Source organism: Oreochromis niloticus, linkage group LG11, assembly GCF_001858045.2.
Source record: "Oreochromis niloticus isolate F11D_XX linkage group LG11, O_niloticus_UMD_NMBU, whole genome shotgun sequence".
Classification (NCBI taxonomy): domain Eukaryota; kingdom Metazoa; phylum Chordata; class Actinopteri; order Cichliformes; family Cichlidae; genus Oreochromis; species Oreochromis niloticus.
The window spans coordinates 24,980,228-24,996,998 of NC_031976.2; the positions used below are offsets into that span (position 1 = coordinate 24,980,228).

Consider the following 16,771-nt stretch of genomic DNA (forward strand, 5'->3'; position numbering starts at 1 on the left):
TGCGGTCAGTCCCCTTTGAAGCCTTCCTGAAACTGCAGCCTCAGTTCATTCTAATGCCATCTGCCATTATCTACTAGAAATACTGTCATACCTAAATTAGGATGTGACCTCAGCTAGTTAATGCAACACCCTTGTTTTTGTTATAGCCTTTAACACCACATGTTATTGAGTGCTCCAAAAAAAGAAAAGCAGACATCATGTATATTGAAAATATAAAATTGAGCTAATTGTCAGAGGTATTTGTGAAAGTTTTTTATTTTATTTTATTCTAGTCTTATGGGGGAAAGAAAATTGTAATTTTGTTTACAGATGAATAGGACATTCATCCCGTGTCTCTTTGGTTACTGTAAACAAAATAGGAGAAGGAGACGATCCAGTTTAGTGAGACAGAGAGTCCATTGTCCTCTACAAATTCTTTAAGTTTTGATATTCGGGGTGCAACTCATAACCAAATAATCCAAACACAAACCTCTCCATAAGAAGGCATTTACAGATATAGATTTGGATGGATCATCATAGCTGAATCTACAAATGCTTAACCCCAAAATTCGTTTTTATTTTGTCCAATTCAGTGGTTTCCATCTCTATTGTGGGAAGAAGTGACTCATCTTTTTTATGAGAATACTAAAATGACGTTCAGAGACCAAGATTCCACAGATTTGGTTTGCATTCTAGGTACAGAGTCATGTGTTAAAATTATAAACGCTCTCCACATGTTTCCTTGGTTGGAAAAAGTTGCAGAACAACAGTATACAGTAAATGGACACTCATAGGTGTGCACCTGGAACGCATCAATATAACAGGGTAAAACAAGGCGTGGTCATGACTGTGAGGTGGCATGATGATGGTGAAAGCAGGGGAAGGCATTTGCATCAAGAACACAGAGAGCTGCAGTGTTACAGAGTAAATATTAGCTGATTTGAAGGCAGGTAGCAGAGAATATCACAGGATTTTATTCATCAAAGCCAGATTCAAGTTTAGGGAAAGGATACCAAGGAGCTTAATGGAGTCTCCAGTGGGGTTCATCCTATTCTTGGCTGCAGTAACCTTCACAGGTAAAACTGAATGATAAGTGAAGTTCAATGAGGGTTTTATTGACTATTAAAATAACTACAGGGTCAGAGAATTAGACAATTTATAGACCCTAATATAAATTAAAATCCTTTAAATATACTACGTTGACATATATCAGTACTTTTGTAACTACTTCTGTCCCAGTGTGTGCATGACAACTACGTGGCGACTGAATATTTTACTTGCTTTCTCTTTCTAGATGTGACACGCAGTCAGACATTATATGCCTCTGAGAACCCCGTCGCAGTGGGAAACAATGTTACACTTAGCAGCAATCGCAATATCACCTCAGGCGGATGGCTATTCAACACCCGCCAAATTGTGATAAAACTAAATGAGTATTTTGCTATTTCCAAAACTTGGAAAGACAGAGTATTATTTAACCCAAATACTTCATCACTGACCATACTCTCAGTAAAATTGGAAGACTCTGGAAACTACACACTGCAGGATGTAATCAATGAATTTTTTTCTCAGTTAACACTTTCAGTTGAAGGTAAGGGCTCTCTCATTTTTCTTGTTTAGTCACCAGCACAGATTTCAAGAAGATTTCACTTCCTACATTATACTTCTTGCAAGATTTCTGTATCATTGTCATTATTATTATTATTATTATTATTATTATTATCAATTAACTTTGTTATGATTTATGAAAAGAGGCATTGCTAGAGTCTCTTGGTTCCATTATGTTAAGGAGAAATGTTAACAATTACATTGCCTACAATATATATTTGTGAAAAAGAAAGTAAACCCTCTTTCAGTTCTAAGGTTTTACATCAATTAAATAAAAGTTAGGGTAAATACCAACTCAGAACATGACATCACACCAAGTCATTGTTTAACAAAAATTTTAAGAAGTAATTGCAAATAAAAGTACATCCTTGACGAACCAGAGAATTGGACTGACCAATCAACAGACCAGTACTGTCACCCAAGGAGCCCATTTTTTATAAGACTGTTTTGTTTTTATTTGTTTTTATCTAAAACCTGACTTTAATTCAACATATGGGTCACATTTTCATATATATTTGGTGGAGAACACATTTCTTAAATAAAACATGACAAATGCCTTGTTATTTTATTCTCCGCAGAGTCTGTTTACAATGTGACCATTCAGACAAGCACAACCAACCTGGTGGAGTTCAATGACACAGCAGTACTTATGTGCGGTGTGTCCAAAGGCACATCCCTGTCTTATCAGTGGTTCAATGGGAGCTCAATGATCACGGCCAATGAAAAAGTTCAACTCAGCAGTGGAAACACCATTCTCACTATCATGAACGTGACCCGCTATGATCAAGGACCGTACATGTGTAATGTGTCTAATAATGTCAGCAATGACATCAGCGCCCCTGTGAATCTGAACATCAACTGTGAGTTCTAACTAAAAGACACCAATACATGCATACAATCTATAAAACAATCTGCTATCCCAACAATAACCTCTAAAACAATTTATGCCCTGTTCTGTCACCAGATGGTCCAAGTAACGCAAAGATGACAGTCATGCCCGTAAGCAGCATATACAAAGGCGGATCTACTATCACACTGTCATGCTCAGCGGACTCCAGTCCTCCAGCAATGATCACTTGGATGATTGATGGAGTGTACCAAACAAACACATCAAGTATTGAACTACAGGACGTTACTGAGAGCGATTCGGGAAATTACACATGTCTAATTCAGAATACAGTCACGCTGAGATTCAGCAGCAAAACGACAGCAATCCAGATTGTGGGTAAGTTTGGTTTGGTACCTGTTTAAAAATTTACTTTGTTTTACTTTTTACTTTGCTGCTTAGATCTGCTGAGCTGGTAGACCATTAAGACCAAAAAGAAAGAGTTGTGGTTTGTGCCTTTTCCTTTGTACAGTGCAGAGGAATTATCTAGTTGAACATGCCATTATTTTCAGGTCAAATATTTGAGTGAATTTAAATTACTTACTAAACTCCAACAGATCCTGTGACAGCAGTAGCGGTGAATCTTTCCCATCCAGCATCACTTGGTGAGACGTTCTCTTTGAGCTGTGAAGTGACGGGAGCTGTTGACATCATTTTTTGGTGGAGAAATGGAGAAATCCTTATTTCTGCTGACAATAACAACACAGCGTTTAGCCCGGACAACAAGACACTCACTATAACTTCAGCCCAACATTCAGATGGTGGAAATTATCAATGTCAGGCTTTCAATGCTGTAAGCAACCAAACCAGCCATCGCTTCACAGTCACAGTTTACTGTAAGTATTTGTACCATTATCAACATAACGATTATCACTGTGATGTCAGTTCTGTATTATCTGAATGCCTGTAGTCACATAAGCATTTTTCAGTGAAAGTAATTTGTGGTGTGCTTTATGTGTTTAGATGGACCAGAGATAGCAAATGTCATGGGGCCAAATTTGGCAAAGGCAGGAGACTACGCCACATTCACCTGCAATGCAACATCTAATCCTCCCAGCAGGTATGAATGGTACTTTGGAAATGATCTGGTCTCCAACAAGTCAGAGTATGTCACACAGTCTCTGACAACCAGCATGAGTGGAAAGTACCTCTGTGTGGCCTTCAACAGCATCAGTGGCAAAAACAGCACTGCCGACATAATCCTTACTGTTGTCGGTAAGACTTACGTGACCTTTTTTTTTTTTTGGGTGTACACAAAATAACTTTTCATTCATAAAAAGGAGACAGGTAGAACTAAAGAGCTATTTTGTGATTTGCTTTGTTTGCAGAGCCGCTGCAAAACATAATAGTAGAAGCACCAATGATGCCTGCCGAAGAAGGTTACTCCTATAACTTAACATGCAACACGGATGTACCTGCTGATTACATTTACTGGATGAAGAATGAGGAGCCATTGAATCAAAACAACAAAATAGTTTTCTACAATGATAACAAAACACTTCACATCAGAATGGTGGAGCGCTATGATAATGCCAAATATGAGTGTATCGCCATTAATGCAGTTTCAAAGAACATGAGCACTCCTTACATGCTCTTTGTCAACTGTGAGTATAATATTTAGAGATTTTATGCAGTTGAGTGTCATGTTTAAATGAACAATTTTTAAGTTTTACATTTACATACATACATAGTTGTTTAGGTATTCATCTATTTCCTTTTCTGTTACAGATGGACCAGAAACACCTTTTGTTTATGGGCCAGCTTTTGCTGAAACAGGACATCAAGCTGTCTTCAACTGTTCTGCCGAGTCAGTGCCTCCCAGTACATTCTACTGGTGGTTCAATGGATCCATCGTGGCCAATACATCAAACTATACAACTGATGTGTTGTCATTAAGCATGAGCGGAGAGTACAAATGCATGGCCATTAATAATGTGACAGGAAAGAACAGCACAAACTCCACGACACTCACCGTGATTGGTATGAAAACTTTAGGATTCAGAGGAATTAGATGAAACATTTTTAACATATGACTCTGGCTGCTATTGTGTTCCAAGAATAAAGAACACTAAAGAAATCTTACCCTCTCAACTCTCATGTTTTGTGTCTACAGAGGCCATAGAGTCAGTGATGATCAAAAACACGACAATTCCAATCGACACTAAAAACTTTACTCTCACCTGTAAGGTTGTTGGGCCCTATGACACGATCTACTGGATGAAAGATAACATGATGCTCAACATGGACCCCTCTAATGACTCACATATCTCCTATTACATTGAAAACAACATGCTGCACTTCATCCCAGTGACAACGTACAATGACGGGATATATCAGTGTGTTGCTTCCAATAAGGCTGGCCAGCAAAACAGCCAACAGTACAGACTACTGGTGAATTGTGAGCATGACAGAAAGCAATGAAAAGTGTTTTTTGTATTTTTTTCGAAAACTAGTTTTATTTAATTTTGTACTCATTTTCAAATGCTACACACAAATTGTTTTAATATCTACATCCCTGAGAAAATGTTTGCTGTAAGGAAGATCCAAATGAAGAGTCATGATATTTTTTTTAGCAGTATTTAGACATTTTGGGGATTTAAATACTTAACAAAGCAGCCTACATGTTTTTGGGTTGATGCAAAAAATGTATTTAATTTATTTTCCTTCTTAGAAAGAGGAATGACAGCTAAATAGAGAAATTAAGTGTTATGTGGTTTGCTTTGTTTGCAGATCCAATCCAAAATGTAAAATTAAATGGACCAGTGACCTCTGTCAAAGAAGGTTACGCCTATAATTTGACATGCAATGTAACTGGACCTGCTGACTACATTTACTGGATGAAGAATGGGCAGAGACTGCATGAAGACAACAGAACTTTTTTCCACAAGGATAACCAGACAGTTGAGATTAATCCAGTAAAGCGATATGACACTGGAAGCTACTACTGTTTGGCTATTAATGCTGCTGGAACCATGTCCAGCGCTCTTTACATGCTCGTTGTGATCTGTGAGTTTGATATTTTAAGGATTTATGCAACTGAGTGATATGATTTTAACATTTCAAGATTCAAAACATTTGTTGCAAATCAATTATCTGGAAATTCAGTTATGTGAAATACCAAAAGTTCAGGCACAGAAAAATTATTTACAAATACATAAAACATATCAATATCGTATGAAACTTGACAGAAGGTAGTATATAAAAGACAATGCACAGATGTTAAATTATACTTGCATGTCTATGTGCATGTCTGTTGTGCGCTTGGGGGTTTTGAAAAAAGAAAGTGTTCCATAGCATGCCAGTGTGTGATTTATCAATGTTATGTCTATAACCAGAGGACATCAGGGAGAATAGGCTGTTGTGTGGCTGTCGTGGGCCATTTAAAACTCACCGAGATGTGCTAAAGGACGGTGTTGCCTTTGCTAGTGCGGTTAACATACCAGTTTTGGAGTATTGGAGGCCTCATACTAAAGGTTAAATGTGTGCACTGCTGGACCTTTTTAACAACAGCTATGATGTAAGTTACCTTTGTCATGTCTTTCTGACTAAATGACTGTTGTGTTGTTTGTTTTGTTTGCAGATCCAATAGAAAATGTGGAAGTAAAAGCACCAATGACACCAGCCATAGAAGGTTATTCATATAACTTAACATGCAATGTAACTGGACCTGCTGAATACATTTACTGGATGAAGAATGGGGAGAAACTGCATGATGACAACAGAACTGTTTTCTACATGGAAAATAAGATGCTCCACCTCAGTATGGTGGAGCGCTATGATAATGGAAACTATTGCTGTATGGCTATTAATGCTTTTGGAAACATGACCAGCCCTACTTATAACCTCATTGTCAATTGTGAGTATATTAGAAAGTATAGAATGTACGCTACTAAGTGGTTCAATATCAATGGTGCATCACCTTAAATTAGGTAAATCCATTGTATTTTGGTTCTAAAACATGGATTCTACAAAAAGGGTCTGTTCATAATGTGCAGACTTGCTTCTCATATGCCTAACCACGATTGCCCGATTGATCACTTTTACAAAAAGTGCACTTCAATTTGTATTAGCTTCACATTAATTATAGATTATAATTTACTTAATGCAGCAATTTTACAAAGGCTTTCATTGAGAAAGCACTGGTGTTGCATGCTCTGGTGTGGATAGCAATCACACTACATGCTGAACCGTACCCACACAGCAGTGAAAAACATAATGACTTGACACACAGGTGACCAATTTCATTATAAAACTATCAAAGAGTATTTCAGTCTTGCAACTACAATGTCTCTTAAGACACAGCAGTCAACACAATAAATATACAATGAACTGCACAGCTGACCAGAACCTATCCAAATATGGATAATACTTTACCTAGCTCAAAAGACAAATTTGCATGCAATATAGTCAGGTAGGCTACTCTTTTGCATTAAAGGTAGGACTATGAAATTGCTTCATAATGTTAAATTGCTCGGTAGTAGCTCATACTAAGTCAAAGCGTTATCTTTACCTTATAATACTCCAGTGTTGCTTTGTGCTCAAAGGTTTAGACAATAAATTTCCTCAGGAGGGGCACAGATATTCAAAACGTCTGTAAGAACATTCATCAGGGACAGGTGTGTCAGTCTCTTTTGCATCATGCTGATCCATCACCACATTTTTAACCGCAAGTTGAAGAATTATACTTGCATGAGTCCAACTTGAACTTTGTAGTTAACAAAAAAGTTAACACTCTAGATTCTTACTGTTAGAGTAATCTATCCTTTTTTGCTGTTACAGATGGTCCAGAAAAGCCCATTATTTATGGGCCAGCTTTTGCTGAAATAGGACGTCAAGCCGTCTTCAGCTGTTCTGCCATGTCAGTGCCTCCCAGCCAATTCTTCTGGTGGTTCAACGGATCAATTGTGTCCAACACGTCAGTGTACACAACTAGCCTCTTGTCTTCCAACATGAGCAGAGAATACACCTGTATGGCCATTAATAATGTGACAGGAAAGAACAGCACAAACTCCACTACGCTCACAGTTGTTGGTATGAACACTTTAAGATTTTTGGGAAACGTGTTGCACATGTGGCTCTGAAACTGATCAAATGCAAATTCTTATTGTGTTCTTAAAGTCTAAATATTTCATGGGGATGTACTCCAGTCAAGATGTCATGCTCTTTTGTGTTTAACACCTTGTATTGTGTGTCTACAGAGGCCATAGAGTCAGTGATGATCAAAAACAAGACAATTCCAATCGACACTAAAAACTTTACTCTCACCTGTGAGGTTGTTGGGCCCTATGACACGATCTACTGGATGAAAGATAACATGATGCTCAGCATGGACCCCTCTAATAACTCATATGTGTCCTATGCTACTGAAAACAACATGCTGCATTTCACCCCAGTGACACTGGACAGTGATGGGACATATCAGTGTGTTGCTACCAATAAGGCTGGGGATCATGTGAGCCCCCAGTACAGACTGTGGGTGAACTGTGAGTGTTTGTTGAGGACTAGTTCTAAGAAATCAGTCATTTTGTCAGATTTTGTGCCAAGAAAACAGTATTCATAATTTTGCAGTACATTATTCAAACTAAATCTTTCTTTTTCTAGATGGCCCACTGGGACTGACCATATCCCGTGCAAGTATGTTCATGTACGTGTCCCTGACATGCCAGGCTGATTCTCGACCAGCGTGTGACTTCTCCTGGTTCTTCGACAATCAGTCAACACCTCTACAGAACACACCTAGTATTGTATTCCCTGCAACCAGCCAGAATTTTGGGATTTACACATGCAAGGCATGGAACTCCGTGACTAATATCACAATGTACCAAAATCTTAACGTCACAGGTGAATAAACCACACATCTCATCTCTACTCATTTCTCTTTAACAGGTTCTTGAGCAAGGGGTATTTTACTATAACCTATGACCTCATTAGAAAATAGAGGTGAAATGTACAAAACATTTTAAGACGTTAATGTCAAAAGCCTTCTTTGTAGTGTAGAACATTAAAAAAACTATGATGATCACACCCATCTTATAAAATTGGCCACAGCCAGTGCTATAAATTTGCAAATATACTGTAAGTGTTTCTCTTTCTTTTCCACTCCTAACCTCAAACATGTCTCTTTGCTTGTCATATTTTCCACCCCCAGCTCACGCCCCTGCCATCCACTTCCCATACCAAGGCAGCCTGATGATGATGGTTCTGTTTGCCTTTTCTGCGCCTGTGTTGTTCAACTGAGTTCTCCACGCTGTTAAGTCTTCTGAGAATGAAAGGCTTCTTTTTCTCTCCCTGTTTTTTGACAACAATCTTCCTGCACAATGATTAGGAAAACATAACGTAGTCCATAATCCTAATGTTAGACATACACATTATTTAATTAGTGCAATGCCTACTTTTTATGTTCAATATTATATCTATTAACAGTAAAATGTAGTTTCGCTAGTTTTAATACTGTCATTGCAATCACTCCCCTGGAGCTAGTTCAGTGAATACACTTGAATAGTTTCATAAAGGGAAAGCAAGGAAAGTGTAGTCCTTACAAATTATAATCAGTGTGAGCATTTAACCATGGTAATAATATATGTACGTGGATGTTTTATTATACCTTGATTCACCTTATTTGACATGATTACTTTTTTTTAAAATGAATGAAAAAAGACAACATAATATATTTTTTGGAGATTTTATTAAGTGGGATATTTAAAATAATAATGGTCCCATTCAGAAAGTTATAGTGAGTTCAAATTCCAGTGATAAAGTTTCTTTTACACTGCATTTGTAAAAAATAATATGTGTATGCATAGAAAATAAGATTGGCAGTCTTACAAAAGCATGCATGTGTAAGAATGGAGGGCTTCTTTGTGTTGCTCATATGGGCACAGAGGGGTTGAAGGATTTATTCATCCTTTGGCATATCTTCATGTTCTTGAACTTTTCAGTCTTGCAGTGTTTTTTCCCTTGCGGTTTGAATGAATCCAGAAAGATAAAGCAATTGGACACAAAAAAAAGAAAATGAATGAAAAATTTAAATCAGATTCTAGAATAATTTAAAATGTGTAGCTTCTATCTGTAATCACACTAAGTCATGATAATAAAGAGAATACAATAACTGATTTTATCACTGATTTTTCTCATCATTTTATTCCTTCCCTATTCCAAAAATCTTAGACGCTATAGGCAACTTACACTTTCCAATGTGTCCAGCAGTATTCAAGCAGTTGCAGGCTTTGTTCATCACACCCATTTCCTTCCCTGAGTGACATATAATAAAAGAAGCTGAATGGGTTAGAAATACTGTATTTTTCTAAGAGAGAGGATGTACTTACATAAAAGTGATACATGTAAAAATGTATACATTCTTCGGTAAAATTCGCATGTCACCTTTACAGGTGCAAGGTCTTTTGTCCTGTCTTTGGATTACTGGACGTGCAGTTGTAAGTAGTTCTCCAACAGCAGATCCTGTAGCACAGTTTATTATAGAAATAACTTTAAAAGATTTATAGTAACAATTTTAATAAAGTAAGTATTTAGATACAAACCTGTAACTATCATTAAAGAGCTTGTCTCGGCGAAATGTGTTTAGAAAATAATCTCACATACCGTCAGTGAATCCGCTGACAACCAGGCTCTGTTTCTTCATCTCATGAACACCTTTAACAAATGAAAAGGAAAATAATAGAAAAGGAGACTTCAGAATAGGGTGCACAGGGTACAAAAAGATTTTTACGAAGTATCATACTATACCTTGGATGCAATCAGTGAATATTACCAGCCCAATAGCCAGCGGCAAAAGCACCCTGGGTCCCATGTTGGAGAAAAGGCAATTCAGTTAACTCGGGGAAAGAAATCCTGCTTGTGCACTGACTTCAGTCCCAGAGAAGGAATGATGGGGTTGGTGTTCCGGCTCTTTATAAAGGATGATGGTGATGAAATCATAGCTGAAGCACATTAATCAACTGGCTGAAAAAACTATTTTACGGTGTGTGGCAGTGACTGACAGAATGATGTACACTTGCCAACAGATAGTGGTTTTGAGTAATGGCTTTTTGCTTTTAGAGAGATTCACAGGGTTACTGTGATGCGGTAAAAAAGCATTTGAATGTCAGATGTGCCCATCTGATAGTCTCTAACTAAACTTTCCTGATAGGAACCTAATACATCAATACTCTTTTATTATGTGATTATTTTACATTATTGTGCATTTTATATACATTTTATCTTTTTACTGCCTTTTACTGATTCGATAAAAATTGGGATCATATTGTGTCTTCAGGATATATCTGTTACTCTCTTTAAAAAACTGGCTGGCTGCTATCACTTCTGTCAGCATGACTGCAACTGATACATCACTGTCAATATTAAATCATGTTTGCTAATGTCAAGAAGAGCTGTAAGTGCTCTGCTTTTGTTTCATGTGTGATGACAGTTGGAGAAAGGATCAGATTCGTGGTAAAACTCACAGACCGGTGGTAAGGACAAAGTTAGACTTGTTTGCCTTCCTCAAGTTTCTGAAACGTGCCTCTGCGCTCACAAAATATGCGTGAGACAGGAACAAAACAAGTCAAGCAAAAGTAATAAATCTCTTTTACACATCTAACAATCTATATGTACTCTTGATGAACCCAAGGCCTAAAAATGTAGCTCTGCACCAGTGGTACTCAACACACAGATCCAATCAATCTTGTTTTGATATTTAATGCATATCTTTCATCACTTACACAGTTGGCCATCCAATTGTTCATGTAATGTAGCACAGTCCTCACACAAGAGGCCCAGAAGCATGTTAGTGTGAAGTAAAGCCTTTAAATATTTGAAGGAGCCATTACAAAAGACTTCTCAATTCACAGACATCTAAATGTATCAGCACAGCTTCTCGACCTACTCAAACACATCTATCCTTGCAACAAAACAGTCTCTCATATGAATACACTGTTGTTGTTATGGATAAAGGAAAAGATACAAGGGCATTAATGAGATAACATGATATGCTGAAAAGCAAGTAAACTGTAACGGTCAATTGTTTGCAAGTGCAGACAAGCAAAAAAACAAACAAAAAAAACCCCAAAAAACTTTGGTCCTTCAAATGAACAGGTACAAAAAAGAAACCAAACACATCAGACATCGCAATAAAGCTATTGCCAAATAAAGGTAACCTGAAGAACAGTGAAATTGAGATGATTTACAAGGATCTTCTAAGAAGGGCAGTTGTTGTATCTTGTACACAGGCATATTTTGGCTTAAACCTGATACATCCTGCATCCTTTTCCAACAAGCTCCTGTTCCTAAAGTTCAAGAAAGTGCAACCTGTTGTGTGTGTGTGAAGGATTCATGAGCTATAGCCAAAGGGATAAGATCTGCAGCACAGCAAGCCTTTAACAAGGTGCATTCAGCGGTTTGACCTACAGGATGTCTTCCTTAGAATATAAAGCTGCTGCCTACCTGTGAAATTTATTCATGACCACTGAACATCTGGACTGATGTGTGCTCTAACAGCCATCTCTTCACGTATAGTTGAAGGGTGCTTTATGGTCAGCGCATTAGTCGTGTCGTTTGAAAACAGTGATATCACCACAGCAGTCACCATTAATACTGGTGCTTAGGGCTCAGTTACCCGCTACAGCATTTTCTAAAACAAACTGTCATCACTGAGATAAAACCTCCACATCAGCCCTCTTTAAGAGTAGAAGAAGCTCAAACCAGAAGCTGAGTTTTTAAGAAGTCTTTTTGTCAAGCTGTTGGAGCATCTCCCTCTGTATAATTTGGGAATTACCGGCCATGGTGCAAATGCCACCCACACACAGGTAAAAAAATTGAGAGGTGTGCGACCGGCTAAAATGACACAAAAACTTGCACCAGTGGATGTGACATCACTTTTAGTGAGCGGTGCCAATCATGAGGGCGATAATGGACAGTATAATTAGCTCATTATTATTCTCTTAAACCAGAGGGTCCCCGGATGACAAACAAAATTGTTCAATTGTATTGATTCTGTGTGTCAGAGAAGCTAATGGAACAGGTGCAATATTGGGAATGGAAGTAGGACTTTGTCAATTCATATAAACAAAAACGGTATGGTCACATTGTCTTTAACAGTGGTCACCAACCCAAGCCTTGAAAAGGTCTTCCACAAATAGTTTATGCAGCTCTTAGCCCTTAATAACTGATTCTATCCATCATTACACATCTTAATAATATAAGTGCAATGGTTTCTTGAAACAGGGACAAGGACCACTGTGGTAGTGTACTTTTGTGACCTAGATGCTCAGTTGTCAGTAGGTTCACCTAGCAGGGCTTTGATATGGGCATGCAAGGGTTCACATACAGCTTGATATCCTTTTGGGGTCAGGTGAAGGTAGTCGTACATGTCCTGGTGGGAGATGCTACCATTGGAGTGAACAAAGCCGGGGTCTACATTGAAGAAGGAGGCATGAGGAAGAGATGTTAAGGTGTCCTTTACTAGCTCGTTCACCTTGGCATTTCTATCCCGTAGAGGGTTTGGCATTTTTCCTCTGGGCAGTAAACTCTGGAAAACAAACATTAGCATACTTATTTTTAAATGTTTCATATACCTTTTTTCATAAGTTACTCATCCACGTGTTAGCTGAATTTCCAATTAAGTTTCTGTCCCCAGTACATATACAGTAAATTAATACAGTTAAACCTCAGACCTCTCTGAAGTACAGCTTTTTGCCCCCCTAACATTCACCTGACCAGGTAGAGACTCTTCTGGTTTACTTTAAACTACATATCATATAGCACAAAACCTTGTGATCCAAACAATCTTAGATATCCACAGTTAATCTAGTTTTTTTGTTGTTGTTTCTAATACAATATAGAGTCAGTTGATTTCTAAACAGATTTTCTAAACTGTGCCCATTTTTAGTTGCAATAGTATCAGCACCAGCAGCGATTGCAGCTTCTACATAGCGCCTACCAAGATGCTATTCTCTGCAGACTCGTTGAAGAGCATGTCTGTAGAGTGCATGCTACACTGTTTTTCCAAATGGGCCTACAGTGTATATTTAAAATGCTTCAATATACTACGTGAAATTGCTCACAGATAATCAAAGTTCCAGATGATGAAGAAGTATCCATAACTTTATACTTCACCTCATTTCAGATAGCTAAGATGCTGCTAAAAGGGGTGACATAGCACTGTACTTTGATGGTTGAATTAACTTCATTAGTCATTGTCAACAAACATGCGGGTGAGCAGATTAACACCCGATACAAGGAATGCATTACGAAAAACACCTACAAGTACAAGCGTGTGGGCATTGGGAAGCTTGTTCTTGATAACTTGGATAATAGCCAAGATGCCTCCACAGATCTGTTCAGGAGTGTGACCGTGATTGTTAGTTCCTACCCACAGCACTACGACCTGCAACAACAAAACACAAAGCAATGCATGACTGAACACATGTCGCTGATATTTTGGCCCAATGTACCTGGAAGTGGGATTTTAACACAGAGTTGAGCACAATCAGTCTTTTGTGTGAATAAACAAGCATGATCATGTTCTCTATTTCTGGCACTGTTTTGAACCTTTGGGCTGATGTTATCCAGTTCACCGTTGCTCAGTCGCCACAGCACATGTTGTGTTGCATCACCACCCACCCCAAAATTAAGGCAATGGAGAGGTGAGAACAACTGACGCCATATCTGCAGACAAACCACAATAATATTGCATTCACATGTTGCACAACAAGTTTTCACACTTTGAAAACATTTATGAGAAAACATAAATCAGTTACATAATGAACAGAGGCACATATATGAATGCAATCTTTGTTTTACCCCAAACTCGTGCATGAGCTGAACAAGAGAGTCTCCAACAAACAGGACATCAGGTTCTTTGTCTTTGCTGTCGGACACAAACCGATTGTGCTACAAAAAGAAAATGTAAAAGATGCAAACTTTTAGATATATATACATATTTTTTTTTTACTGCAGTACTAACCATGCACAACATCCACATATATTGGAAGATAAACTTTTTAAAACCTTGGGGGGTTTTTTAAGAATCAGCATGGTATGTTTCCTTTGATTTTCTGGTGACTACTGACATTTGTGTTCATTTAGAGACATGCTTTAAAATAACTACCCAAATGACTGCCGGTGGCAATGCCAAAAGGCTAACGAGTGGCAAGTCTGCTTTCTAGAAGCACTTTGGTATCATCACAGTGCAGTCTTGAATGTAACACCAGCAATTTGTTTTTTACATGAAAAGTCCAGGTACAAAAATGTATTTAGAATGTACTGTTATCTGGATAGAGAAAACTGAGCATATTTTTCTAATGTTTTTTTAAAATCAATTAATGAAATATCTATGTATATCCCCATGTGTCTGAAAAAAAATACTAATTCGCCAAGACTTTTTTCTTTCTTTCACAAATTAATTGCAAAACTGCACACCCATCACAATCCATTGCATTTTTCATTTATTAGACAGGTCTGAATAATTTATGAAGGCCATTATTACAATAATATGTACTACAATATGTCAGTAGCTGGCTCTTTTCAACTATGAAGCTTCCCTTTATCTTCAGTGATTGCAAAACTAAACATCAGCAACGATGCAAACGGAATAATATAACACCGTACTTTATAAATCCTATAAATAATATAAAAGTCACACACCATAGACATCCATCGTCCATCTCCCTGCGTGTCTTCACAGGGAGTGGGTGTGGCGGCTGGGTTTGGTTCTCCTGCACTCATTCTGCTTTACCTGTGTTGGGAAAACAGTCACACTGAGTTCTTCACACTTTCAGCAATACACACAAACCAATTCATAAATAGCCCATAGCTCTGTTCGCTTGAGAGATCTGTGGAAGCTAACGAAGTTAGCTACAATAGCTAGCTCAACATGCTGGAACACATAAGAGATGTAGTTGAACCAATATAAGAGAAATTGTGAAATAAAATAGGCCTATACTCTGTAGAATGGAAAAGGGTAGAGATTTACATAAAGACTGCATTAAAAGGTATAACTTATCATAGCCTACCACTAAATCAAAAACACTGTTGTCCCCCGAATCACTTTCCGGAAGTGAGGTTCAGTATAGCAGAGCGTACCATTATCATGAGTGGTCAACAACATGCATGGTTTTAAATATTTTAATTTTCCGACGTTTCAACATATAAAATTGTGGTGTGGAACATATGATATGAGAATTCAAAAATAAAGGATTACATAAATAGAAAAATGGAGCAGAGTTGATACTGTGTAACCCCTCGTTTTGTGAACGTGGATTCGTCCAGCTCGTTGGCTTTCTTGGGCGTTACCACTGCGTGTAAAAAACGCAAGGGACTGCGTGTTGCCGAGCAACGATACATTCGGTGTGCGGTAAAAGTAAGCGGTTGTGAACGACTTTGGTAAGTGGAAACTACGTTAATTAATTATTTTTCCTTTTCATTGATTCTTTTTATCTCATGTATTTAAGGCTTTAACTGATTTACAGTTTGCTAAAGTTGGAAATACTTTGCGCTTCTAAGCAGCTACAGCTTAAACTTAATGCACCGCGTGTCACCTTAACTTAATTTACACCTGGGGATAGTAGGTGCTTGCTAATCTCCAAGTTAGCTTGCTGACATAATCCAGACATAAGTTGTGTGAATAAGTTGTGTGTATATATATATAAAACAAGTTAATTTATCTTCAGTTAGTTTCCTCGTTTTAGTTCATTTTTCATTTAATTTTCAGTATTAATTCGAGCTGTTTTGAGTTTAAAATAACTGGGGTCAGCCATCCAAAGTAACGAACAGTGCACACGAGAAGTGATGAAGCGGTTGTGGACAAGGTGGAGTGGGTGGGGACTAGTGTCAGGTGTGATTGGCGACATAAGAATAGAAGAATAGAAAAGGAAAATTAAGATGATGTTAGTGAGACTTGCGATGATGTATGGTTTGGAGACGGTGGCACTGACAAAAAGACGGGAGGTGGCGCTGAAGATTCTAAAATTTTAGTTGCGAGTGACTAGGAGGGACAAGGAGGGACAAGCGAGGTTGAAATGGCTTGGACATATGGAGAGGAGGGATAGTGGACACAACGGGCAAAGGATGTTAAAGATAGGCAGAAGAAAAAGGAGGACGATTGCAGAGGAGGTTTATGGATGTAATGAAAGCAGCGGGTTGGTGTTACAGAAGTGGGATAGGGTGAGATGGAGGAAGATGTAGGAACGCCCAACAGGGTAAACAGAAGTATAAGTTCTAACTTTTTGTGTGCATACAGTATGAAGGATATTGTCCAGGGCTTTCCCCCCCCAGACATTCAGAGTAAAAATAAGTAAATTCACA

General features: G+C 38.0%; 2 protein-coding genes across 2 annotated transcripts; one reads left to right on the plus strand and one right to left on the minus strand.

The window, feature by feature from the left end:
- The first annotated feature begins 822 nt into the window (after nt 1–822).
- LOC100703577 (hemicentin-1) lies at nt 823–9,590 on the plus strand. The gene is made up of 15 exons (XM_005463957.4): nt 823–1,055; nt 1,274–1,570; nt 2,166–2,447; nt 2,552–2,812; nt 3,031–3,309; nt 3,437–3,688; nt 3,802–4,077; nt 4,202–4,453; nt 4,587–4,871; nt 5,204–5,479; nt 6,054–6,329; nt 7,253–7,504; nt 7,672–7,956; nt 8,075–8,314; nt 8,622–9,590. The coding sequence occupies exons 1-15, from the start codon at nt 1,004–1,006 to the stop codon at nt 8,708–8,710; spliced, it is 3,654 nt and encodes a 1,217-aa protein (XP_005464014.1). The 5' UTR covers nt 823–1,003; the 3' UTR covers nt 8,711–9,590.
- Nucleotides 9,591–11,151: 1,561 nt separating this feature from the next.
- On the minus strand, nt 11,152–15,555 carry pafah1b3 (platelet-activating factor acetylhydrolase, isoform Ib, gamma subunit). Its single transcript, XM_003458803.3, has 6 exons — nt 15,481–15,555; nt 15,113–15,203; nt 14,270–14,359; nt 14,018–14,134; nt 13,731–13,853; nt 11,152–12,995 (listed from the first exon to the last, which is right to left on the minus strand). Exons 2-6 carry the CDS (start codon nt 15,191–15,193, stop codon nt 12,735–12,737), a joined length of 672 nt encoding a protein of 223 aa, XP_003458851.1. The 5' UTR covers nt 15,194–15,203; nt 15,481–15,555; the 3' UTR covers nt 11,152–12,734.
- Between the last annotated feature and the right edge of the window lie 1,216 nt (nt 15,556–16,771).

Bases quoted from the DNA above. Each gene is read 5' to 3' on its own strand.
- LOC100703577 (XM_005463957.4), top strand. From the start codon at position 1,004: ATGGAGTCTCCAGTGGGGTTCATCCTATTCTTGGCTGCAGTAACCTTC. The intron at 1,571-2,165 runs GTAAGGGCTCTC...TATTCTCCGCAG, and splicing joins GTTAACACTTTCAGTTGAAG to AGTCTGTTTACAATGTGACC. The intron at 7,505-7,671 runs GTATGAACACTT...GTGTGTCTACAG, and splicing joins CACTACGCTCACAGTTGTTG to AGGCCATAGAGTCAGTGATG.
- pafah1b3 (XM_003458803.3), bottom strand. From the start codon at position 15,193: ATGAGTGCAGGAGAACCAAACCCAGCCGCCACACCCACTCCCTGTGAA. The intron at 14,135-14,269 runs GTAAAACAAAGA...GTTTGTCTGCAG, and splicing joins AGCTCATGCACGAGTTTGGG to ATATGGCGTCAGTTGTTCTC. The intron at 13,854-14,017 runs GTTCAAAACAGT...TTGTTGTTGCAG, and splicing joins TGGATAACATCAGCCCAAAG to GTCGTAGTGCTGTGGGTAGG.